The following is a 19,960-nucleotide window of genomic DNA, read 5'->3' as shown; positions in this document are numbered from 1 at the left end:
GCAAAGAGCCCATGGAGGACTACAAGTTCCCGAGCGCAGCGCGCGGGTCCCGGGCCGCCACGCCCCTAGGCTGGGCTCCGGCCCTCCGCCCCCCTCGCAAAGCTGCGCTGGCCGCCCGCGGAGGGGAGGTTGCCGAGCGAGGGCAGGAGGTGGGTGCGGCGCGGCCGGGGGCACGGGGCGCAGGGACTGCTGGTGAGGGAACGGCCCACTTGGGCACCTGTCCTACCCCGAGAGGTCATCTAGCCTACCCTAGCCTCGCCATTCTCATCTGTGCAATGGGGATAGCAACGCCCGTGGCTTGGGGGGAGGGGACGTTTACGGAGAAGAAGGGGCGGAGCGGGTGGAAGGAGCCTGGATGGCTGGTGATAGTAAGAAAAGCCCGGATAATAAGGGCCGAGACTGGGGGAGGAGTCTGGTGGGTGGGGCATGGAGGGGCGGGGTCTCTAGATAAGGAGAACACGCGTGAGATCGGAGAAGGGGCTGCAGAGTGGATGCTGAGAAAGCCAATGAGGCAAGCCTGGTATGGATTGGGTGGAACGGGCCGAAAAGCATTGGGGAGGGAGGGGTGGAGACGCAAAGACGCAAAGTATCCCTCTCGGCCCTGGAAAGCCCAGTGTCAGCAGCGCTGATATGGTTTGGGTAAGAGGTTGCCCGAATGGGTAAATGCCTGTGGATGCACAGAACACCTTTCTTTCCTTGTGACTAGAAGTAAAGAGCCCATCCCATGAACTCTGCGTCACATATATGGGTTCATTCAATTCACACCCTGTGAAGACGGCACCATATCTCTTTACAGTTGAGGAACCAGAGGCTCAGAGAAGTAAAGTGACTTGCCTAAAGCCACCCAGGATTCCTTACTCCAAAGAGCCCGCTTTTTTTCCCTGCACTGCACGGAGGTAGAGGTTTAATCTGTAGTGAATGGCAGGGAACAGACGAAAGTGTCCATGTGCTGCCCTTAACAGGTTGTGTGACAGGACCATCTTCCTCAACCCTTCTCAGTGCCAACCTAAGGCAACCCTCCTATGCTTATTGTTAGGATGAAATGAGGCGATGGGTTTGAAAGCCATTTGTTTATAAATTATCCTTTTTGGGAGGAACAGGAAGACCATAAGGAAGAGTGGTCAAAATGAGGTGCTTGGGCCTGAGGAAAACCACAAGGTGAAGCCTGAGGGTGAGCCAAGAGGATGAAGGAAAATTCTGGAAGAGGGTGGGGGATGGTGATAGTTATTGGAAGTCTGCACCAGATGAAAGAATACTTTGCTGTGCAAACCAGGTCAGGTGGCTTCCCTTCTCCAGCCCACTTTTCCCAGTTGGCCAACTCCTTTAGGGGTCCATGTGTGTCACCTGAGTCTGGGAAGCACCTTTTCTCTCTGTGGTGTGGGCATAATGGAGCAGGCTGTGAGCGTCTTAGAGATATGAACTGGGCAAAACAGGGCTAAAGATACAGCTCTTGGGTGTTGGGGGAGGCCAGGAAGGGTGGTGCCCCCAGACAGTACCCAGGGCTGTGAGCCAGAGTCTTTATCTGGTGGGCTGTGTGCCAGAGTCTGTATCTGGTGGGCTGTGTAAGGTGGGGAAGACGGCTCCAGTTTATTGGGAGACACGTTACTCACTTGAAGTGTTGTCATCCTTGAAATTTAGCCAACTATGCTCTGTCCATCCCCTACACACTATATTTACTTCCACGTAATTACCTGGGCCTTGCCCTGTGCCTCAGATTCCAAATTAAAAATTCAAGAGACTATTTCAAAATAAAAAGTTTTAAAAATTCAGGAGAGATTGGTAAACCTCCCTATTGGTAGATGAGAGTCTGGGACTAGGAAAATGGATCTGACTAAATGGGAGGAGTTGTCCCCCTTCCCCTGCCTGCCTACTTCTTGGGGTACAGAGAGGGGAGATCCCTGTCCTAACAGGGTGACCAGGCACCCATTTACTTAAGGAAAGTGGGCCTTGGTAAGGAGTGAGAATAAAATGCTCTGGAGATGCAAAGAAGGGAAGAATGAATTGCAGCTGAGGGGCCTGGCAGATGACTGGCATTTTCTTTGCAGTGCAGGCAGAGGGATAGCAGATGCCAAACTGCAGAGATAGGAGAGGGCCTGGCATGGTCTATAAAGTAGGGATAATAATAAGCACCTTTATCTATGAGATTAACATGCATAAAGTGCATAGCACAATAGTAACTGCTCAGTAAATGTCAGCCATTTTTATTACTGCTATTGTTGTTGTTATGATCACCATCATATGCCCAAGAATTGGTCTAGGGCCACACAGCTAATAAAGGGGCAGAGCCTGATTCAAACGTAGGCCCAGGTGATGCCAAAGCCCATGCACTTTCCTCTCCCCCCAAAGCCCCTACAGTTCTTTCTACCCATCCACATCTTTGAGGGCCAGAAGTGGCCCCTCTTTGTTAACATTCTTGGTAAGCCATGACACGAGTTTCTTTTCTGCTGTAGTAGCAGAGACTCTGGGTTCAGGAGAAAGCAGGGGAAACAAGTCCTAAACAGCCATCTTCTCCCAGCCTGGATCTCAGCATGGAGACAGGCAGGCTTAGTGTTGTGGTTTCTGTGGGGGGTTTAGTCTATGTAGAAAGACCACTCGGATTTAAATTCTAACCCCTCCACCGACTGCGGGCTACTTTAGCTAAGCCCTGGTTGGCTTCCTCCAGAGCGCTGAGACGTCAGGAGAAGATCATGAGATGTTAATGCTTCTTAGTAGTAGTAACAACATCTAATATTCATGGAATCTGGCTATTTACTGGGGCCGGGCACACTGACTGGAACTTTACATCTACAGTCCCAGGAGGCAAGTGTTCTTTTCTTGCCCCTTCCTTCAAAATAAAAATATTTTTAGAATTTTCAAGCCTACAGACAAGTTTAAAGAATAGCCTTTCACCTAGATGCACCGATTCACATTGCCAGTTTCGCTTTTACACACGCACAATTTTTGCTAAGCTATTGAAAAGTTATAGGCATCTCCACACTTGGCCCCTAAATTCTTCAGCGTGTATCTCCTAATTATAACATGTTGCAACATAACCATAACACCAGTATCATACCTAAGAAAATTAGCAAGAACTCAATATTGTCTAATAAACAGTTGAGATTCAAATTTCTCCAACTGCCAAAAAAATCTCATATATTTTTTTAATCAGATATAGTCAAGATTCATTCATTGCATTTAATTATATCTCTTTAAGCAACTCATTTAATCTAGATAGAGCCCCTCTACCTGTTTAAACTTATTTTATAAATAATTGGGTTCAGTTTGGTTTTTTGTTTTTGTTTTTTCTGGCAATGTTGTGTACTTACTGAATCACATTAGGAGGCATATGATACCAGAGCCCTACTATCCATGAATGCTGTTTGATTATTGGATAAGGTAACAGCCTGATCTCTCTATAAAAGGGTAAGTTTTTTCCTCTTGTAACGAACAAGTAGTCTGTAGAGTGATTCTTTGAAACTGCCGAAATTGTGTCCAGGATAACCTTTCACTCCACATCTGTTGATCCTTGCCAGAATAGCAACATTGAGGGTTGCAAAATGGTAATTTGCTAATTATGTCATTCTTTGTATACTTATTAGCTGGTATTCTTTGTTACAGAATAACTTTTTCTGTGTGTGTGTGTGTGTGTGTGTGTGTGTGTCTTTCTCATTCCCTCTCCTGTCCCTCTCTTTTTTCTTTTTGGAGTAACATAGACTCATGATTATTTTTTTTAACTCAATGTGTTATAACCTATTATCATCATTAATCTTTTTGGTGTTCAAATTATCCCAAATTTGGCCAATGAGAGTCCCTTCAGGTCTGCTCCTGTGTTTTGGTTTTGGTTTTGTTTTGGGGGAGGAGATATAATTGACATATAACATTGTATTCATTTTAGGTGTAAACATGATTTGATATGTGTATATATTGCAAAATGGTCACCACACATAGTTACAAAATTTTTTTTTCTTGTGATGAGAACGTTTAAAATCTGCAGATCTGCATTCTTTTGACTTCACCTCAGTAATCTTTGATTTCTTCTTTGCTGTCTGGAAAGAGATGTTCCAGGCTCACCTTAAACTTTTCCTGTCAAAGTGCTGGAAGTACTGGAATCATCAGTTCCTCCAGGAAGCCCTGGTTTCGTTTTGTAGGAGACAACGTTTAAAAAACAAGATCTGGGGTCAGGTGTGCTCATTGCTACTCGGGTATCGTTGCTAGGCTCTTGAGCAGAGCTAAGAAATGATAGATGGATGGATGGATAAATAGATAGATAATTATCAATGCCTTGTAGATTCATTGTTAAAACAATTGGTCCTCACTGTGTAAAAGGAGTAGATTGCATGTAAAATAGCTTCATTATGGAAGCTCAGTGAGCAGTATTGTAGGGAATTACACAGAAAGAGCCCTTGCCTGTGCTAAGGCTCTGTGAGTGTATGGGCTGTTGGCTAGGACCTATGTGTCTGGGTTCAGTCTCTTGCTCAGGGACCCGGGTTAGAGAAGATCCCAGGCTGCCTCCAAAGGACTGGTCCTCTGAGTAGTGTCCAAACCTGGAACCTCCCAGAGGCTGTGACTCAGAGGTCAAGAATGGACACAAAGCCCTGGGCCAGGGACTCATCTTCCTTGGTTTATGAAATAAAGATAATGTGATCTGTCCTGCCTGCATCCCAGAGTTGTTGTAAGGATCAATATATATTTATTTTTTTAAATTACTAATCAGTCTTTTCAACACATTTATTACAAAATTCCTTCCCCTTTTCATTGTCTTAATACCATAGTTCATTGCCTTATAGTCTGATTTCCTACATAAAACTAAGATATATTATGCTTTTTCAAATATTCTTTCAGGTTATCACTCACCAATTTTTCCAAAATAAGATTTTAATCTTTTTTTTTAACCTTTTGAAAAAATACTTTTGGGAGTTGGACTAGGATAGCATAACAACTGTAATTAATTTTAGAAGAACAACTTTAAGATATTCCCTCTCAGAATCATCACAGTTCTGTCTTTATTCAAATCCTGTTTATGCTTCTTAATAAAATGTCATAGCTTTGTTTCTGAAGGGGGCACAGGTTTGAAGAGAGACCTCACTTGGAATTCTAGCTCTCCTACCTCTAGCTGTGTGATCTTAAGCAGTTGTCTTCACCATTCTGTGCTTCAGTTTTATAATCCAGAAAATTGGGATGATAATCGTACCTACCTCACAGCCTCAGTGTGGTGTTTTAATGAGATAATCTACAGGAAAATGACTCACGTAGCTCGGGGCATGTCCTCAGTGCTCAGGAAATGTTGATTCTCTGTGCACTGGTCTCATGTAGGTCAGAATCAAATTGAGGGGCAGGTTTGAGAGCACCTGGTAAGAGGTAGGAGGGGACAAGTGACGAACCTCTCCAAGGGGTTTGGCTGCTGAATTCCCAAGGAAGTCATTCAGAGCATGGCAGTCAGACAGGCCTGGGCTTGAATCCTGACTCTGCCAGTGCTTTCTTTGGGCAAGTTACCTACCTCTTAGGGCCTCAGGTTCTCATTTGTTAAGTAAGATAATACTTTCCTCAAAGGAATGTTACGAGGATTAAATGAGTTAATGTGTATAACACACCTAGCACAGGTAGGGTACCCAATAAGTCCTCACCGGGCAATAGCTGTGTCCCTCGTGAGGCCTGCAGGAATGGAGACATAGTTTTAAAGTAAGACTCTCTAGAGCAACGTCTTGACTGCCCTTTCTTATGGGACACCTACTCTCAAAGCATTATATTTCCTTTGTTACAATTAGAGGTTGCAACTGGGTGATTTTTCAGGCCCCAGACTGGGATTGGCCCTTCACATGGTACCAGGCTGGGCCTTAAGATTCACCACCCCTCGTTTTGGCCACAGACCCATTTCAGGGAGGAGAGAATTTCCAGCCAACTCCGAAGTTCCCAGGCCCCCTGGCCTTCCCTGCCCAGTCAGATGGTCTGAGGATCCGCATGGCATAATTTCCTGGTTTTCTCAGAGACGGAAATAGGCTGATCTTTTTCTTGGTTCTTTTCAAGTAGAGAGGCAGACTTGGAAAGTCTCTTGCTTAAGAAAAATTATTTGTTCAGACACAGTGGTAGGGTTTCTTTTATCTCCTACTTCCTGGTTCAGTTTGCATTCTCATTCATCTTTTCTAATCTGGCTTTTAAAAACCTGGCTTTTTGTGTTTTGCTGCTTTGTCATTAGGCATCATGAGTTGGTATTAAAATAGAAGGGTATAGACCTCTAGTGGACTTGTGGTGTGTCAGCTGTGGAGGGGCTCCAGGCCATCCAGGATCCTGTCCCCATATCCTCAGATGTGAGTGGGCAGAGTCCCAGGCCAGCCATGAACGAGCTGCCGAAAGACCTACCCCAGCCTGATCTGGACAGAGAATAAGGGAGTATGCATCTCCCACTCACGCTGGGACCTCAAGGTGGGAAGGGAAACTATCAGAGGTGTTGGATCCACTGACCTGGATTCAGATCGCAGCTCCTCCAGTGACTAGCTCTGTAACCTTGAGCAGTCTCTTAACCTTTCTGAGCCTCAGTTTCCTTATCTGTAAAATAGAGATAATAGAATCTATCTCACAGGGTGCTTGTAAAGACATCAAATGAGGTAATGCATGTACAGAATCAGCACAAGAGTATCATCCTCTGTACTTTTCTATATATTTTTATTAAAAATAAATAAAATGCTACCATGTGTTAGGCGAAGCATTATAAAAGCAGGTGGTGTGCTCAGCAGGTGGTAGCTAGTATCTTGTCAAGCAAGCCGCATAGCAGTATTTTAAAAGGCTACTTAAGGGATTCTCACACTTGCTGAAGCTATTAAACAGCCTTTTGTTGCTATTACAACTCTCAGCAACCTGTGCAGTGGGAAGGGACTGAGCTTTCCACTGGCTGGCTGTGTGTCCTGGGCAAGTCCTCAGTCTGATCTGAGTCTCTGTTTCCTGTCTGCCAAACAGAATGATGCCTGTTTTGTAGGATTGCTATATGAATTAAAAGGGCTGATGGGTGTAAAGGCCTCGGGTGTAGTGGAATGCTCAGTGCATGTTCATTCCTTCCTCTCTCAGCCCCTGCCCCAGAGTCCCCCCCGCACCTACTGTGTGCTAGGCAGTGAATATGCAGGGACACTGCTCTCACAGAGATCACAAACTAGGCAGTGGTTTTCACAAACAATTTTCATCACAACCCACAGTATGAAGGTACACTCTATATCACAATCCAGTTCCTCTTCCTTTCTCTGTCTCTCTCACACACACACAAAGGGAACAAAAGTTTCACAACACTATATATGTAAAACTGATCATAACCCAGTGTATTGTATTGTCCGTGACACAGTCAGTCTTGATTTTTTTCCCAGTTTATGAAGGCATAATTTATGTGCAGTAAAAGTCACCCTTTTTAGGTATACAGTTATATGAATTTTTATAATCTTTATACAGTCATTTGTCTACCAGCACATCAAGATATAGAATATTTCCATCCAAAATATTCCTTCATGCCTGTTTGTAGCCGGTCTTACCCCTCGCCTCTCCAGTCACTGATCTGATTTCTGTCTCTCTAGTTTTGTCTTTTCCAGAATGTTGTATAAATAAAATCATATGCCATGTAACCTTTTGAGGCGGGCTGCTTTCACTTAATAGAATGCTTTTGAGATTCTTCTGTGTTGTGGTGTGTGTCAGTAGCTAGTGCCTTTATATTGCTGAGTCATATTCCATTGTATGGATGTACCACAATTTGTTTATCATTTACATTTTAGTTTCTGGGATTGGGCAATTCCAAAGAAAGCTGCTATAATCACTCACACATGGGTTTTTGCACGGACATGTGTCTTCATTTCTCTGGGATAAGTATCTAGGAGTAGGATTGATGGGTCATATGGTAACTGGATGCCAAAAACTGTTTTCTACTGTGGTTGCACCATTTTGCATTCTCACTGGCAATGTGTAAGAATTTCCATTGCTCTATGCACTTATCAGCATTTGGTATTGTCACATTTTTCATTTGAGCCATTGAAATAGGTATACTGTGGTTTTAATTTTCATGTCCCTAATGACTAAGGATACCAAGCATCTTTTCATGTGATTATTTGTCATCTATATATCTTCTCAGTGAAGGTGCTTGTTTAGATCTTTTGCCCACTTTTTAGTTGGGTTGTTTATTTTCTTACTGAGTTTTGAGAGTTCTTTATATATTCTGGTTAACAATCATGTATCAGATAGGTGTTTTGCAAATATTTTCTTGCAGTTTGTGTCTCATTTTCATTTTTTTATATAATTTTTTTAAATTTATTTTATTTATTTATTTTTGGCTGTGTTGGGTCTTCATTGCTGCGCGCGGCGAGTGGGGGCTCCTCTTCGTTGCGTTGCGTGGGTGTCTCATCGCGGTGGCTTCTCTTGTTGCGGAGCACGGGCTCTAGAGCGCAGGCTCAGTAGTTGTGGTGCATGGGCTTAGTTGCTCCGCGGTATGTGGGATCTTCCCGGACCAGGGCTTGAACCCATGTCCCCTGAATTGGCAGGCAGATTCTCAACCACTGCGCCACCAGGGAAGCCCTCATTTTCATTTTTTTTAACAGTGTCTTTCGAAGAGGAGAAGTTTTTCATTTGGATGAAGTCTAGTTTATTAAATTTTCTGTGATTTGTGCCTCTTAGGTCCTATCCAAGAAATCTTTGCTAACATAAAGTCAGATTTTCTCCTAGAAGTCTTATAGTTTTAAAAAGATTTTACATTTAGGTCTGTGATCCATTTTGAGTTAATTTTCATATATGTTACAAGATATGAGTTGAGGTTCTCTTTTTGCATATGGATATCCAGTGATCTTCATCTTGAGAAAGCCAGGGAGGAGGGCCATATGCAAAGCAGATCATTACATGATGGAATGGTGGGCTGTGCAAGGGACCAGAAACCCCAAGAGGAGAGCTGGGAAGGTGGAGATCTGGGGACTGCCTTATCGAGGCAGTGACTCATAGGCTGGGCCTTACAGGTTGACTGCGGAGATGGTGGAGAAAGTGAAGAAGGGTGGTACGAGGAGAGCAAAGGCAGGGCAGGTGAGGGCGGATGCGGAGGTGTCAGGAGTCCTGGAGCATAGAGTGTGGGGAGAGGCAGGATCAGAGGTAAGATTGGATGAGCTGGGTGGTTAGAGCAGGCAGTACTATGTCAGGAAGATCGGCCTGCAAACTAAAATGGAAAGTGGACAGAAAGGCGGAAGGGAGCCAAGTGAGGATGTTGGGGGAGCGGGGATGAGGCCTGAGCTCCAGGAGTTGCCATAGGGACAGGTACAAGGGGACAGTTGAGAAAAATGTCAGGATGCGCAGTCAGGGCTGCCTCCCAGGCTCAGGCAGACGGGCGGCTAAGAAGAGTCAACAGCAGGTTCTGGGGAAGAGGAGTTCTGTGCGAGGCTTCTGGTACCCATAGAAAATTCAGGTGGAGGTGTCCAAGAGGCAGCTGGGTACACAGGGGGGCTGGAGCTCCGTGGCCAAACCCGCCTGCCACATTCATGAAGCTTCTTCAGCCCCGCCAGGTGTCAGTTCCTACGCCCCTGTGTCACTGTGGCTCTCAAACAGAGCCTGTGGATTTGCCATGGTGGACACCGTGGCACTGTGACTAGGAAACAGGGGCTTGAAGGGCTGCGTTCTCTGACTCCTGGGTCTGGGGAGAATATCACAGGGCGCACCCTCGTCTGGGGTCAGGAGACCTGCCTTCTAACCAGCCTCCGCCCTGACTGGCAGCAGCTCCTGGTGCTGCCCTGGACAAATGATCAGGAGCCTCACTGCAGGGCTCAGGGGCAGGAAGGCAGGTGCTCTGCTGCTTTTGCAAGCAGAAAAATAGGAGTCTGGGTGCCCGTCCGAGGGCCCCCAGGTACGCCCTGTGGCTCCTCATTGTCGTCCCTACCCCTGTGCTTTGAGCTCTTCAGAACTAATGTGCTTCGGAGATACGGGGTCTGCAGCCCATGGAACTGTCAGGAAAGACAGCCCAGCCTAAGCCTGCTCTTTCCATGGAGCTGAGCCACTTCACAGAGCCTGGGCCTTAAATCAAACAGGAAAAGAGACTGGAAACTAGGTCCGGCTCCTGCCTGGACCCCCTGGAGACAAAATTGGCCAGACTCAGGCCCCAGGCCAAGCATCCACCTCAGCTGCAGGTCTCAGCACAGCCACCCCTGCTTCCTCGGAGCCCTCCCCCACTCCCTCTCTGTTGGACACCCCCTCCAACACTGTCTCACAGCCCATCTGCTCCAGGCTTCTGCTGATGATTTTGTAACTTCATCATGGGCTTGTTTCCCTTCAGACACTGCAGATGGTTAATGTCTCTCTGTGATATCAAAGTGCCCCATTACACAGGGAAAGAATTGCAAAGGGCCCTCCCCACAGAGAGTTGGGTGGGACAGCCGAGCATCTTCCACACCCAGCATGGCCTCCACCCTCTGAAGTAAGGGGGTCTCAGTGCAGTCGGCCTCCTCAGAAGGCAGGGGTGGGGTGAGAACTGCCCTGGCCCGCTTGCCACCCCTGCTGGGTGACTTTCGGGAAGTCCCCCCCTTGGACCTCTGTTTTCCCATCTGGACAGTAAACATGCCAGAATTAATTCCAGACCTACTCCCACATCTCTTGGTACATCTTCCTTCCTTCCTTCCTTCCTTCCTTCCTTCCTTCCTTCCTCCCTCCCTTCCTCCCTTCCTTCCTCCCTCCCTTCCTCCCTCCCTTCCTCCCTTCCTTCTCTTTTTTTCTTTCTTTCTTTCATTGTTGAGGTAGAGTTGATTTACAATATTAGTTTCAGGTTTACAGCATAGAAATTCAAAATTTTTATAGATTATACACCATTTAAAGTTACTATAAAATATTAGCGATATTCCCTGTGCTGTAATTGGTACATTTCTCTTGTTACTGCACCCTCACTGTCTCTTGCTGTGGTCTCCTCTGCCAGCCTGGGCTCTTCTCAAGGGCAGCAGTGGGGCTGATTCCTCCCTGTGCCCTCCACACCTAACATTAGAGGAAGATTGCTGAATTCATTGCACAGGCTGGCTCCTGGGAAAGTATCGTGTTGGAAGCCAAAAAGGTACATCCCCTGATTTCTAGAACCTTAAAGAAAAGTTAGAATCCAAGACTTCAGGTTGAAGGAGACACCAGCCCTAGACACTAGAGGCTGTGAGATCAGTGGGGGAATAGTGGGGGAGGGTTGTTAAGGAGTGGAGTGGGTAAAGAGCCTTCAGGAAGGGTGCTTGGTTGCAGAGTCCCACATTTGCGCTGACCTCAAAGCAAGTTTCAGAGGAGGCTGGAGTGCCATCATGGTAGAAAAGGGCAGGCCATCAGGAGCCAAGAGCATCTTCATGGCAAGGCAAGTTGTCATGGGAGGATGAGAATCCAGAAAGGAGTGTCCAGAGGGTTGAGTGACCCATTGTGGGCCTGGTAGATAGACGGAAGTGGTACTGATCACAGCCATTCGTTGTGAATTCTTTTAGATGGAAAAAATAATTAAATAAGAAGGCAACATCGGTACAGCAGCAGGAGCACGGGGCTTGAAGTCCTAAATCTCAGAACATCTGTTAAGTACCTACAGTGGACCAGTCTTTGGCTAATAAGCATGAATACATTTTTCTCTCTCATATAAAGGAACCTGGGCTTGAATCCTGGCAGGACCCTTCACCGGTCTGAATGACCGGTGAATGAATCCTGACACAGTTTCCCTATCTGCACAGTGGGGATGATTGATGATATTGTCTATGTCAAAGGATAGTATGTAAGCAAATGTACGTAGGAGCAGCTAGCATAGCATTCAGTCCAGGCATATTATCTTTCTTTCCTTAGACCAGTGGTTCTCTGTCCTAACTGAACATTTAGAATCAGCTTTTAAAAAAAACCAATGCTGGGCTTCCCTGGTGGTGCAGTGGTTGAGAGTCCACCTGCCGATGCAGGGAACACGGGTTCGTGCCCCGGTCCGGGAAGATCCCACGTGCCGCGGAGCGGCTGGGCCCATGAGCCATGGCCGCTGAGCCTGTGCGTCCGGAGCCTGTGCTCCGCAACGGGAGAGGCCACAACAGTGAGAGGCCAGCGTACCAAAAAAAAAAAAAAAAACAAAAAAAAACCAATGCTGAGGCCACATTCCAGGCCAATTAAAACAATCTCTGGAGGGTGGAACCCAGGCTTTGTTTTATCTTTTCATTTCTTTGTTTTTTTTTTTTTTTAAACTCTCTAGTGAACCTAATATGCTTTAGACGGTGTGGCAATTATTACCCATCCATTTGTTCATCAAGTATTAATTCGTTTCAACTCCAAGGGACCTACAATAAGAAATTGAGAACTGTGACTACCCAGATGTTATGGACCGAATGATTGTGTCCCCCAAAATTATACGTTGAAATCCCAACCTCCAATGTGATGGCGTAAGGAGGTGGGGCCTTTGGAAGATTAGGTCATGAGGGTGGATCCCTCATGAACAAGATTATTGCCCTTATAAAAGAGATTCCAGAGAGCTCTCTTACCCCTTCTGCCATATTAGGACACAGCGAGAAGACATCCCTCATCAGACATCAGATCTGTCCCTACCTTGATCCTCAACTTCCCAGCCTCCAGAACTGTGAGAAATAAATGTTTGTTACTTAAGCCACCCAGTCTATAGTATTCTGTTATACCAGCCCCAACAAACTAAGATATCAGATATAGTTGGGTAATGGTCATTTCTTACTTACCTCTCTCTGTAGGACTACTTCCCAGCACCCCAGCCTCCTGCCATGTCGGACCCCATCACACTGAATGTCGGGGGGAAGCTCTATACAACCTCACTGGCAACCTTGACCAGCTTCCCTGACTCCATGCTGGGCGCCATGTTCAGCGGGAAGATGCCCACCAAGAGGGACAGCCAGGGCCACTGCTTCATTGACCGTGACGGCAAAGTGTTCCGCTACATCCTCAACTTCCTGCGAACCTCCCACCTGGACTTGCCCGAGGACTTCCAGGAGATGGGCCTGCTCCGCAGGGAGGCTGACTTCTACCAGGTGCAGCCCCTGATTGAGGCCCTGCAGGAGAAGGAGGTGGAGCTGTCCAAGGCCGAGAAGAATGCCATGCTCAACATCACGCTGAACCAGCGTGTGCAGACGGTCCACTTCACTGTGCGCGAGGCACCCCAGATCTACAGCCTGTCCTCTTCCAGCATGGAGGTCTTCAACGCCAACATCTTCAGCACCTCCTGCCTCTTCCTCAAGCTCCTCGGCTCCAAGCTCTTCTACTGCTCCAATGGCAACCTGTCCTCCATCACCAGCCATTTGCAAGACCCCAACCACCTGACTCTGGACTGGGTGGCCAATGTGGAGGGCCTGCCTGAGGAGGAGTACACCAAGCAGAACCTCAAGAGGCTCTGGGTGGTGCCAGCCAACAAGCAGATCAACAGCTTCCAGGTCTTCATGGAGGAGGTGCTGAAAATCGCGCTGAGTGACGGCTTCTGCATCGATTCTTCTCACCCACACGCTGTGGATTTTATGAACAATAAGATTATTCGATTAATACGGTACAGGTAAAAGGACCCCAGCAACATTGGAGGGGGGCTTCCTAAAGCCATGATCTTGGAGAGTGTCTCGCCAGCGGTGTGAGGCAGGCCACTGTACTAACCTGTATTAATCGTGTAGCAGGACTTGATTTCCCCCGTGATGCAGTCCACCTGTAGGAATCCATGTGTCCTCTTGACACAGCCACGTTTTTCCTTGCTACTTTGAGCTGGGGGTGGGCAGTTTGCTCTAAGTGAAGAGTCTGCCGACATGTCCTAAAAGAGGCCACAGGAGGACTTTTTGGCTAGACAAAGGAAAGCAGTTTTTTCTTGGGTCCAGCTCTCTCTGTACCATTAGGCAGTGCCTCACTTAGCCATCTGTAAACAGAGCCTCTGGTGGAGGGGATGGGGTGAGAACAAGAGGCTCCCTCTAGTTTCCCAGGACATGAAGTACCCAGAGATTCCCATCCTGCCTGCCCCTCCGTCCCTGGGATGTGGCCAGAACCTTGGACTTGCTTGGCTGGCTTGGAAATGAAGTGGGTAGTGAGGGTGGGATTTGAGCCTGGCATGGCCTGGAGGAATTAGCCTCCAGGCAGCGTTCAGGAGATGGGGATATCCCTCTTGACTGGGCCAGATCTAGGCCTTTGGGGATTTCCGGCTTCAGAAGTAAGCTGCTGTCCCTGCGAAGATTTGAAAGTATCTGGAGCCAGTGCAACGAAAGGCGCTTCGTAATGTGGCCTGATACCTGACTTTTGTAAACCTTTCCCCAAGAAGTTGAAGTCTCATTGAAATAGATCATTTAAAACATATTATGGACTCTCAGGGTTGGAAAATGATTCAACAGTCGCTCAGTCCTCCCGCACCCCCAGAACACCCCAGCACCTTTGCGGCTGAGGGCTTCTCCCCAGTACCTTCAGGAGATCAACTATCCCTGCTTGCATACCCTCAGTGACAGGAAGCTCATCATCCCCAAGGCCAGCCCCTGCCGTAGTTGGCTGTTAGAAAGTCCTTCCTTACATTGAGCCGAAACCTGTCCTTCCACAACCATTTTCTGGTCCTGGTAGACCTTCCTTCTCACCCAAATGTGTATTTTCTCTTTCAGAATAGTCACTTTGAGAGGCCAGATACCTATTTTGAAAATATTATTACTCGATATTAGGATTCCCCTTGGGATTTGTCTTCAGAACCAAGCCCCTTTCATTCCCTGTAAGTCATCCCCATTTTGTCGTGGCTTCGCTTCATTTGTGACCCTCCCTCCTCACCAGACATGACTGTTCATGGCTTTTGACCATCTTCTGTTGAGTTTGAAGATTGCTGCCCCAGAGGAAGGAGACCAGGGTCTTGGCAATGTGTAACAAGGAGCCTGGGAGTGACCTGAACCATAACATTGCCCTTGGAGTAAGCGTCCAGCCCTTAAAACACTGCTCTGAAGGATGTGGGCTTCTCCTGCAGTAGTTTCTGGGCATAACCAGCCCATGGACCTCCTTGGGGTGAGACCCTGAGCCACCACTTCCCAGGGGGTGATGAGCAGTGCGTGTCTCAAAGCTGCACATTATGATTCATCCCTGGCGTGAGGGTGGCCTTGGGAGTCCCAGAATCTTCCCCACTGGGCAGGGGCCCCCAGGGGATGGTCCGAAGAAGGGGCTTCCCATAGTTACACACTGTGAATAGGGAGCTTGTACGCTGGGCTGTGGGCAAGGCCACATCCCTTAGGTAGTAAAGGACTTTTCCCCCCTACAGTGGGACCCAGGAGTATCTGATAACTGTCCCATGCCACCAGGCCAATGGTATTCAGGAAAGCCACTCAGGAGAACCCAATTTAGACCAGCCAGCAGAAGCTGTGACCATAGCAGAACAGTTCAAGGAAGAAATCTTATAAATCACCACTGTCTCTTTTTCTTTTCCATAAAAATTATTTCTCCATCTTTTCGGTGCTTCTTAATTCAAGCAGCTTGACTTTAGAGAAAGCACAGGTCCTGTGAAGCCACTAATTTGCTGTGTGACTTTATGCAAGTCACTTACCTCACTGAGCCATCTCTGTTTCTTCATCTGTGAAATGTGCATAACAGTAACACGTAACCCTACCTACCTCACAGGGCTGTTGTGAGGATCAAATGAAATAATTTATGTGAGAATACAGTATAATTGATAAATGGTTGTTATTATTTTGTGTCTACATATAAGGGAAAAAACCTTGGCTTTGGAATCAAGCTGACCTGGGTCTGAATTCTGGCTCCATCACTTGCTGTGTAACCTTGGACAAGTCCCTGGGCCTCCCTGATTTGTTTCCTCATCAGATAACAATCCCACCTCCTAGTGTTCTGTGACTTGGTTGTGTATGTGAAAATTCCTAGCTAGGCCTGGCCCATAGGAGCTCAATAAATGTTTGCTCTTTTAGGAGTAATGATGGACTGTCATGCAGGAGACACCATGAGCATATAACAATTTAACAAGCCTTCTGGGGCACCTGGTGAATGGTCCCTGAGGATGGGAACAGCCACAGATAAGTTTAGTCTAGAAAAGCTTAGAGGGCCACACAGTGTGCTGTGGGAACTTGGGGAAAGCAAGCTTAGTTCTCAGAAAAGGCATAATGGATGGTCGAGCTGGGCCTTTAAGGATAGGTTGGATGGTAACAAAATGAGCTAAGGAGGGCACCGTGGGCACTGGAAACGCCATGAGCCGTGCAGGTGAGGCGCCATGCAGGTGAGGCTCCACGCAGGGCCTCCACACAAAGGGAGCCACATGCAGTACATGCAGAGTGCTCACGGTGCCCGTCTCCCTCAGGTGAGTGCAGCCACCTGCTTAGTGCAACAGAGAGATACTGAGCCTGCAGGCGGCACCATCCCAGAGGACCAGTGAGTCAGGGTCGGCTGGGAGGCAGGCATGTGATTCTTGTCATGAGCCCCTAGCTGCCCGGAGCGAGACACAGTGGTGGTCAGTGATCTCAACCGGACTCAGTTTATTTAGCCTTTTGCACAGCTGAGAGCTTTGTCCCAACTAAAGGGCAATTCTGGGCACACGACCTTGTGAGCTGTCTGTTCCTCCCCGAGCCATGCAGAGGGATGGTCAGGGAGGGTGCTCTTGAGGGAACCCTAAGGCACTTGGCGTGACCACTTGGTGAGCCCTGCCACCAAACAGGGCCCCTGCATGCTGGAAGGCCAGCAGTAGCTGTCACCTCAGGCACCTCCTAAAGCTCTTTGCCCTCTTACAAAGGGCAAGCCTTCTGATGCTAGGTTCTGTCTTTGGGCCAGAGCTCCCTGTGCAGAGGTGGCCATGGCACCCCCCGTGCCAGCACCTCAGTGCCCTACACAGCCCCCCGGGCTAGGGTGTGGTCACTCTGCTTTGTAAACTTCTGTGTGGCCTAAAACATAGCGCTTTTGTAACTGCACCTTTGTTCACCCCAAACTTCCAGGTTTCTTTTACAAATCACTCCTAAGACAGGCTACTGTAAGTGGAGGCATAGCCAAGATCAGCCTAGGTCAATTTCACTTGTGTCCAGAGCACCAGCCCATCCCTTTCCTGAACTGTGGTCTGTTCACACTGACCACCCGAGTCTGCCTGTATCCCAGGGGCCTCAGGGCTGGTTGGGCAGTTGGCAGGGAAATGAGACCCCGTGATCATCTTGCAGCGCAAAACAACCTTGATAACGGGCCCATCAAAGGGAGGGGCCCAGGCTTCTTTCCAGGCCCTGTGGAGTCCTGGCTCTGGCAGCTCCATCTATCCAGACAGCCCTGTGACCTCAGTCTCTTTCAGAACCTTCAGGACAGTGTGGCACCAAACAGAGAGCTGTGGAGACAGTCTGGTGACATGCTCACCCCAGTCTGGGGTACAGGGACCAAGGGGGGCCCTGAAGAGAAAAGTTGGCCTATGGAAACCAGAGGACCACTGAGCAACCCATGGTACCCAGAACCCCACCCGACACAAAGACAACAAAATAAGCTCTGTGGTGCCACGGCTTAGCTCTGACTTCTGGGCAGGGAGTACATGCCCAGTCAGGTGTGTCTGACCTCACTGCCCCCTCTCCTGGACCTATTTTCCACCAAGTTCCCTGGCCCTCCCACCCCAATATACGTATTGGGGAGTATTTCAAAGCCTTTATCAACATTTCCCAGTTAACGGACAGCCCTAGAGTGTTCCACCCCATTCTTATGTCAGTCCCTCCCAAAAGCCTAGGTTCCCTTTTACTGAGGTGCTGGGTAAAGGCTCAGTTGAGTCACAGATCCTCTAGAGATCCTGCTGCATTGTGACATGGGTTCTCCCTTCCCAACCCCAATTAGTTCACTTTATAAATCCAGTACTGAATTTGCTTAAAAACACACCCTTTTGTTTGGCATCTCATAGGTTGCCAAGCTCCTTCCTGTCCATAGTTTCATTTCACAGAACCAAAGAATGACCATGCCATGCCATTCCACACCTCGCCTGCCCTTTACTACTTTGTCTACATAGCAAACGTCTGCTCATCCTTCAACACTCTGCATAAGCCTTGCCTCCTTGGCTCACCAAGGAGAGTTACTCCCAGCCCGCTCTGTACCACCCTATATCTGGTGTGGACTTTTATCAGCATACTGCAGCTGTTCACAGGCAGCGTTGTGCTGGTAAATATTAAACAACAACTAGCTCTCATGGAAACGCACTGCTCTGTAGCATCAGCCAATTTCCATGGTGTAAATACTCTCACAGTAGTCAATTTCAAGTCACCAACATGAAGTCACTGATCATCGGGGAAGAGAGGCACACAATGGGCTCTGGAGAGCCAGAGGGAGCGTGCTCCAGCACACCTCCGTGTCCCCCACTGAACCGCATGCTTCTGAGGGCCAGGGCTCTGGCTGGCTCTTTGTATCACCAGTGCTCAGCACACAGAAAGGGCTCAATCTATGTTTGAGGGACTCTGCCACCTGTGGAATAAGACATTTTTACCTCCTTGATGTCCTCTCTTGTTCAAACTCTATCTTGCTCAAAAGTCTTGCTCAAACTTTTTCCTGTAACACAAGAAAAAGTCCAAAGTTCCTGGCTCTTTCTATACAGGCTTCAACCTACTTAAGAGCACAGAATCTGGAGTTAGACTGCCTGGAATCAAATCCTGGCTTTTGCCACTTAACGGCTATGTAACCTCTGGCCAGTTACTTAACCTCTCTCTTTCCTTGTCTGTAAAGTTGTGGTAATAGTACCTACAACCCATAGGGCTGTTGCAAAGGTTTGATGAGGAATACATCTTCAGCTTTTTGAATAGGGCCAGGAGTATAGTAAGTGCTCTACTTACTACCATTACTATAATTATTACTATCATCATCATCATTATTTTCTGTCCTCATCTTTCACTGCTGTCTTGCTTGCTCATGCCCTCAGTGTCCCCTGCATAATCCACATGGATTTTTAACTCCTGACCTTTGCCCAATGCACTCCTACTGCTTAAAGCATCCCACCTCTCCTCTCCAGGGACCCAAACCCTGTCCATCCACAGTGGATACCCTTCTCACCCTCCACCACCCTCTCACTGAGCCCTTCCTCCTCTGGTCTTTCAGTGCCCTTCTGGTTGGCGTCTCCAGGGGTCTGAGAATCAGATCTCAAACCACAGGGTCTGTTTATTCACATACTCTTTTGAATGCCTAACATATACCAACCCCAGGGCTGGGCTCTGAGAAAGCAAAGGTGAACCCTGCACATGCCTCCCTCAGGGTGTGCAGTGGGGGAGAGAGACAGGTAAACAAATTCCAATAGGATGGGCAGTGCTAAGGTGGAAGTCTGTTCCAGGTGGAGTGGACCACAGAGATAGGATAGCCTCAATGTTGACACCACTTTACAGTTTAACAAAGCACTTTGCTTTCTTTTACTCATTTAATCCTCCCAAAAAGGCTCTGAGAGAAGCAACACAGGAGGGGCTTTTTTTTAATAGATGAGGATGAAACGACTTGCATGTGAACACACTGTAAGTACAGTGCCTGAACATAGTAGGCCCTTGGATCATTATGAAATTGAATTATATGTCACTTAATTCAAATTGAGTGGCCAAGTCAAGGTGAGAAACCAGTCTGAATCCTCCTTCAGGATTATTTCCCCTCAGTTGTGAGGTCAAGGACAGAACCAGGTCTCCAAGTGCCAGTACTCTGATCCAGGCTTTTCCACAATGTTCCAGGTGACCTCGGGTAAATCACTTCACTGAGCTGGGCCAGAGAGCATCCTCGGTCGAAGGCAAAAAGGTAGAGTTCAGCTCTACCAGCTAGAAGTCTCTTCTAGCCAGAGTTGGCTGGAAGCATGATCCTCCTAACTCTGGAGCTATGTGAGCAAGACCAAAAAAATCCCTTGATGGGGCTGTCATGGGCTTCTAGCACTGGACTGGCCCCACTTGTCTTCTCCCAGCCTTTTTTGCTGTGAACACAATACTTGGTGATGGAGCAGTCCTGGGATTTTTGTATTTTTCGGTGTGAAACGCTGGACGTTATTAAGTGCTTCTGGAGCTAAAACAACCAGGCAAAGTGGAGTCACTCAGATGTCATGTCGTACTAATATTCCCTTGAGTGAAGT

At 47.6% G+C, this 19,960-nt stretch overlaps 1 protein-coding gene across 4 annotated transcripts; it reads left to right on the top strand.

The window, feature by feature from the left end:
* The first annotated feature begins 11 nt into the window (after nucleotides 1–11).
* KCTD21 (potassium channel tetramerization domain containing 21) lies at nucleotides 12–15,806 on the top strand. Of its 4 annotated transcripts, none has more exons than XM_030835965.2 (2): nucleotides 12–149; nucleotides 12,660–15,806. In XM_030835965.2, exons 1-2 carry the CDS (start codon nucleotides 12–14, stop codon nucleotides 13,470–13,472), a joined length of 951 nt encoding a protein of 316 aa, XP_030691825.2. In that variant the 3' UTR covers nucleotides 13,473–15,806. The 4 variants fall into 4 exon arrangements, with proteins under 4 accessions (XP_030691825.2, XP_060159747.1, XP_060159748.1 ...); XM_060303764.1 differs by having other exon boundaries at nucleotides 128–192; XM_060303765.1 differs by lacking the exon at nucleotides 12–149 and adding an exon at nucleotides 434–520.
* Nucleotides 15,807–19,960: the final 4,154 nt, after the last annotated feature.

This window comes from Globicephala melas, chromosome 8 (genome assembly GCF_963455315.2).
Source record: "Globicephala melas chromosome 8, mGloMel1.2, whole genome shotgun sequence".
NCBI classification, from domain to species: Eukaryota; Metazoa; Chordata; class Mammalia; order Artiodactyla; family Delphinidae; genus Globicephala; species Globicephala melas.
This window is presented reverse-complemented; position numbering and strand designations above follow the sequence as displayed.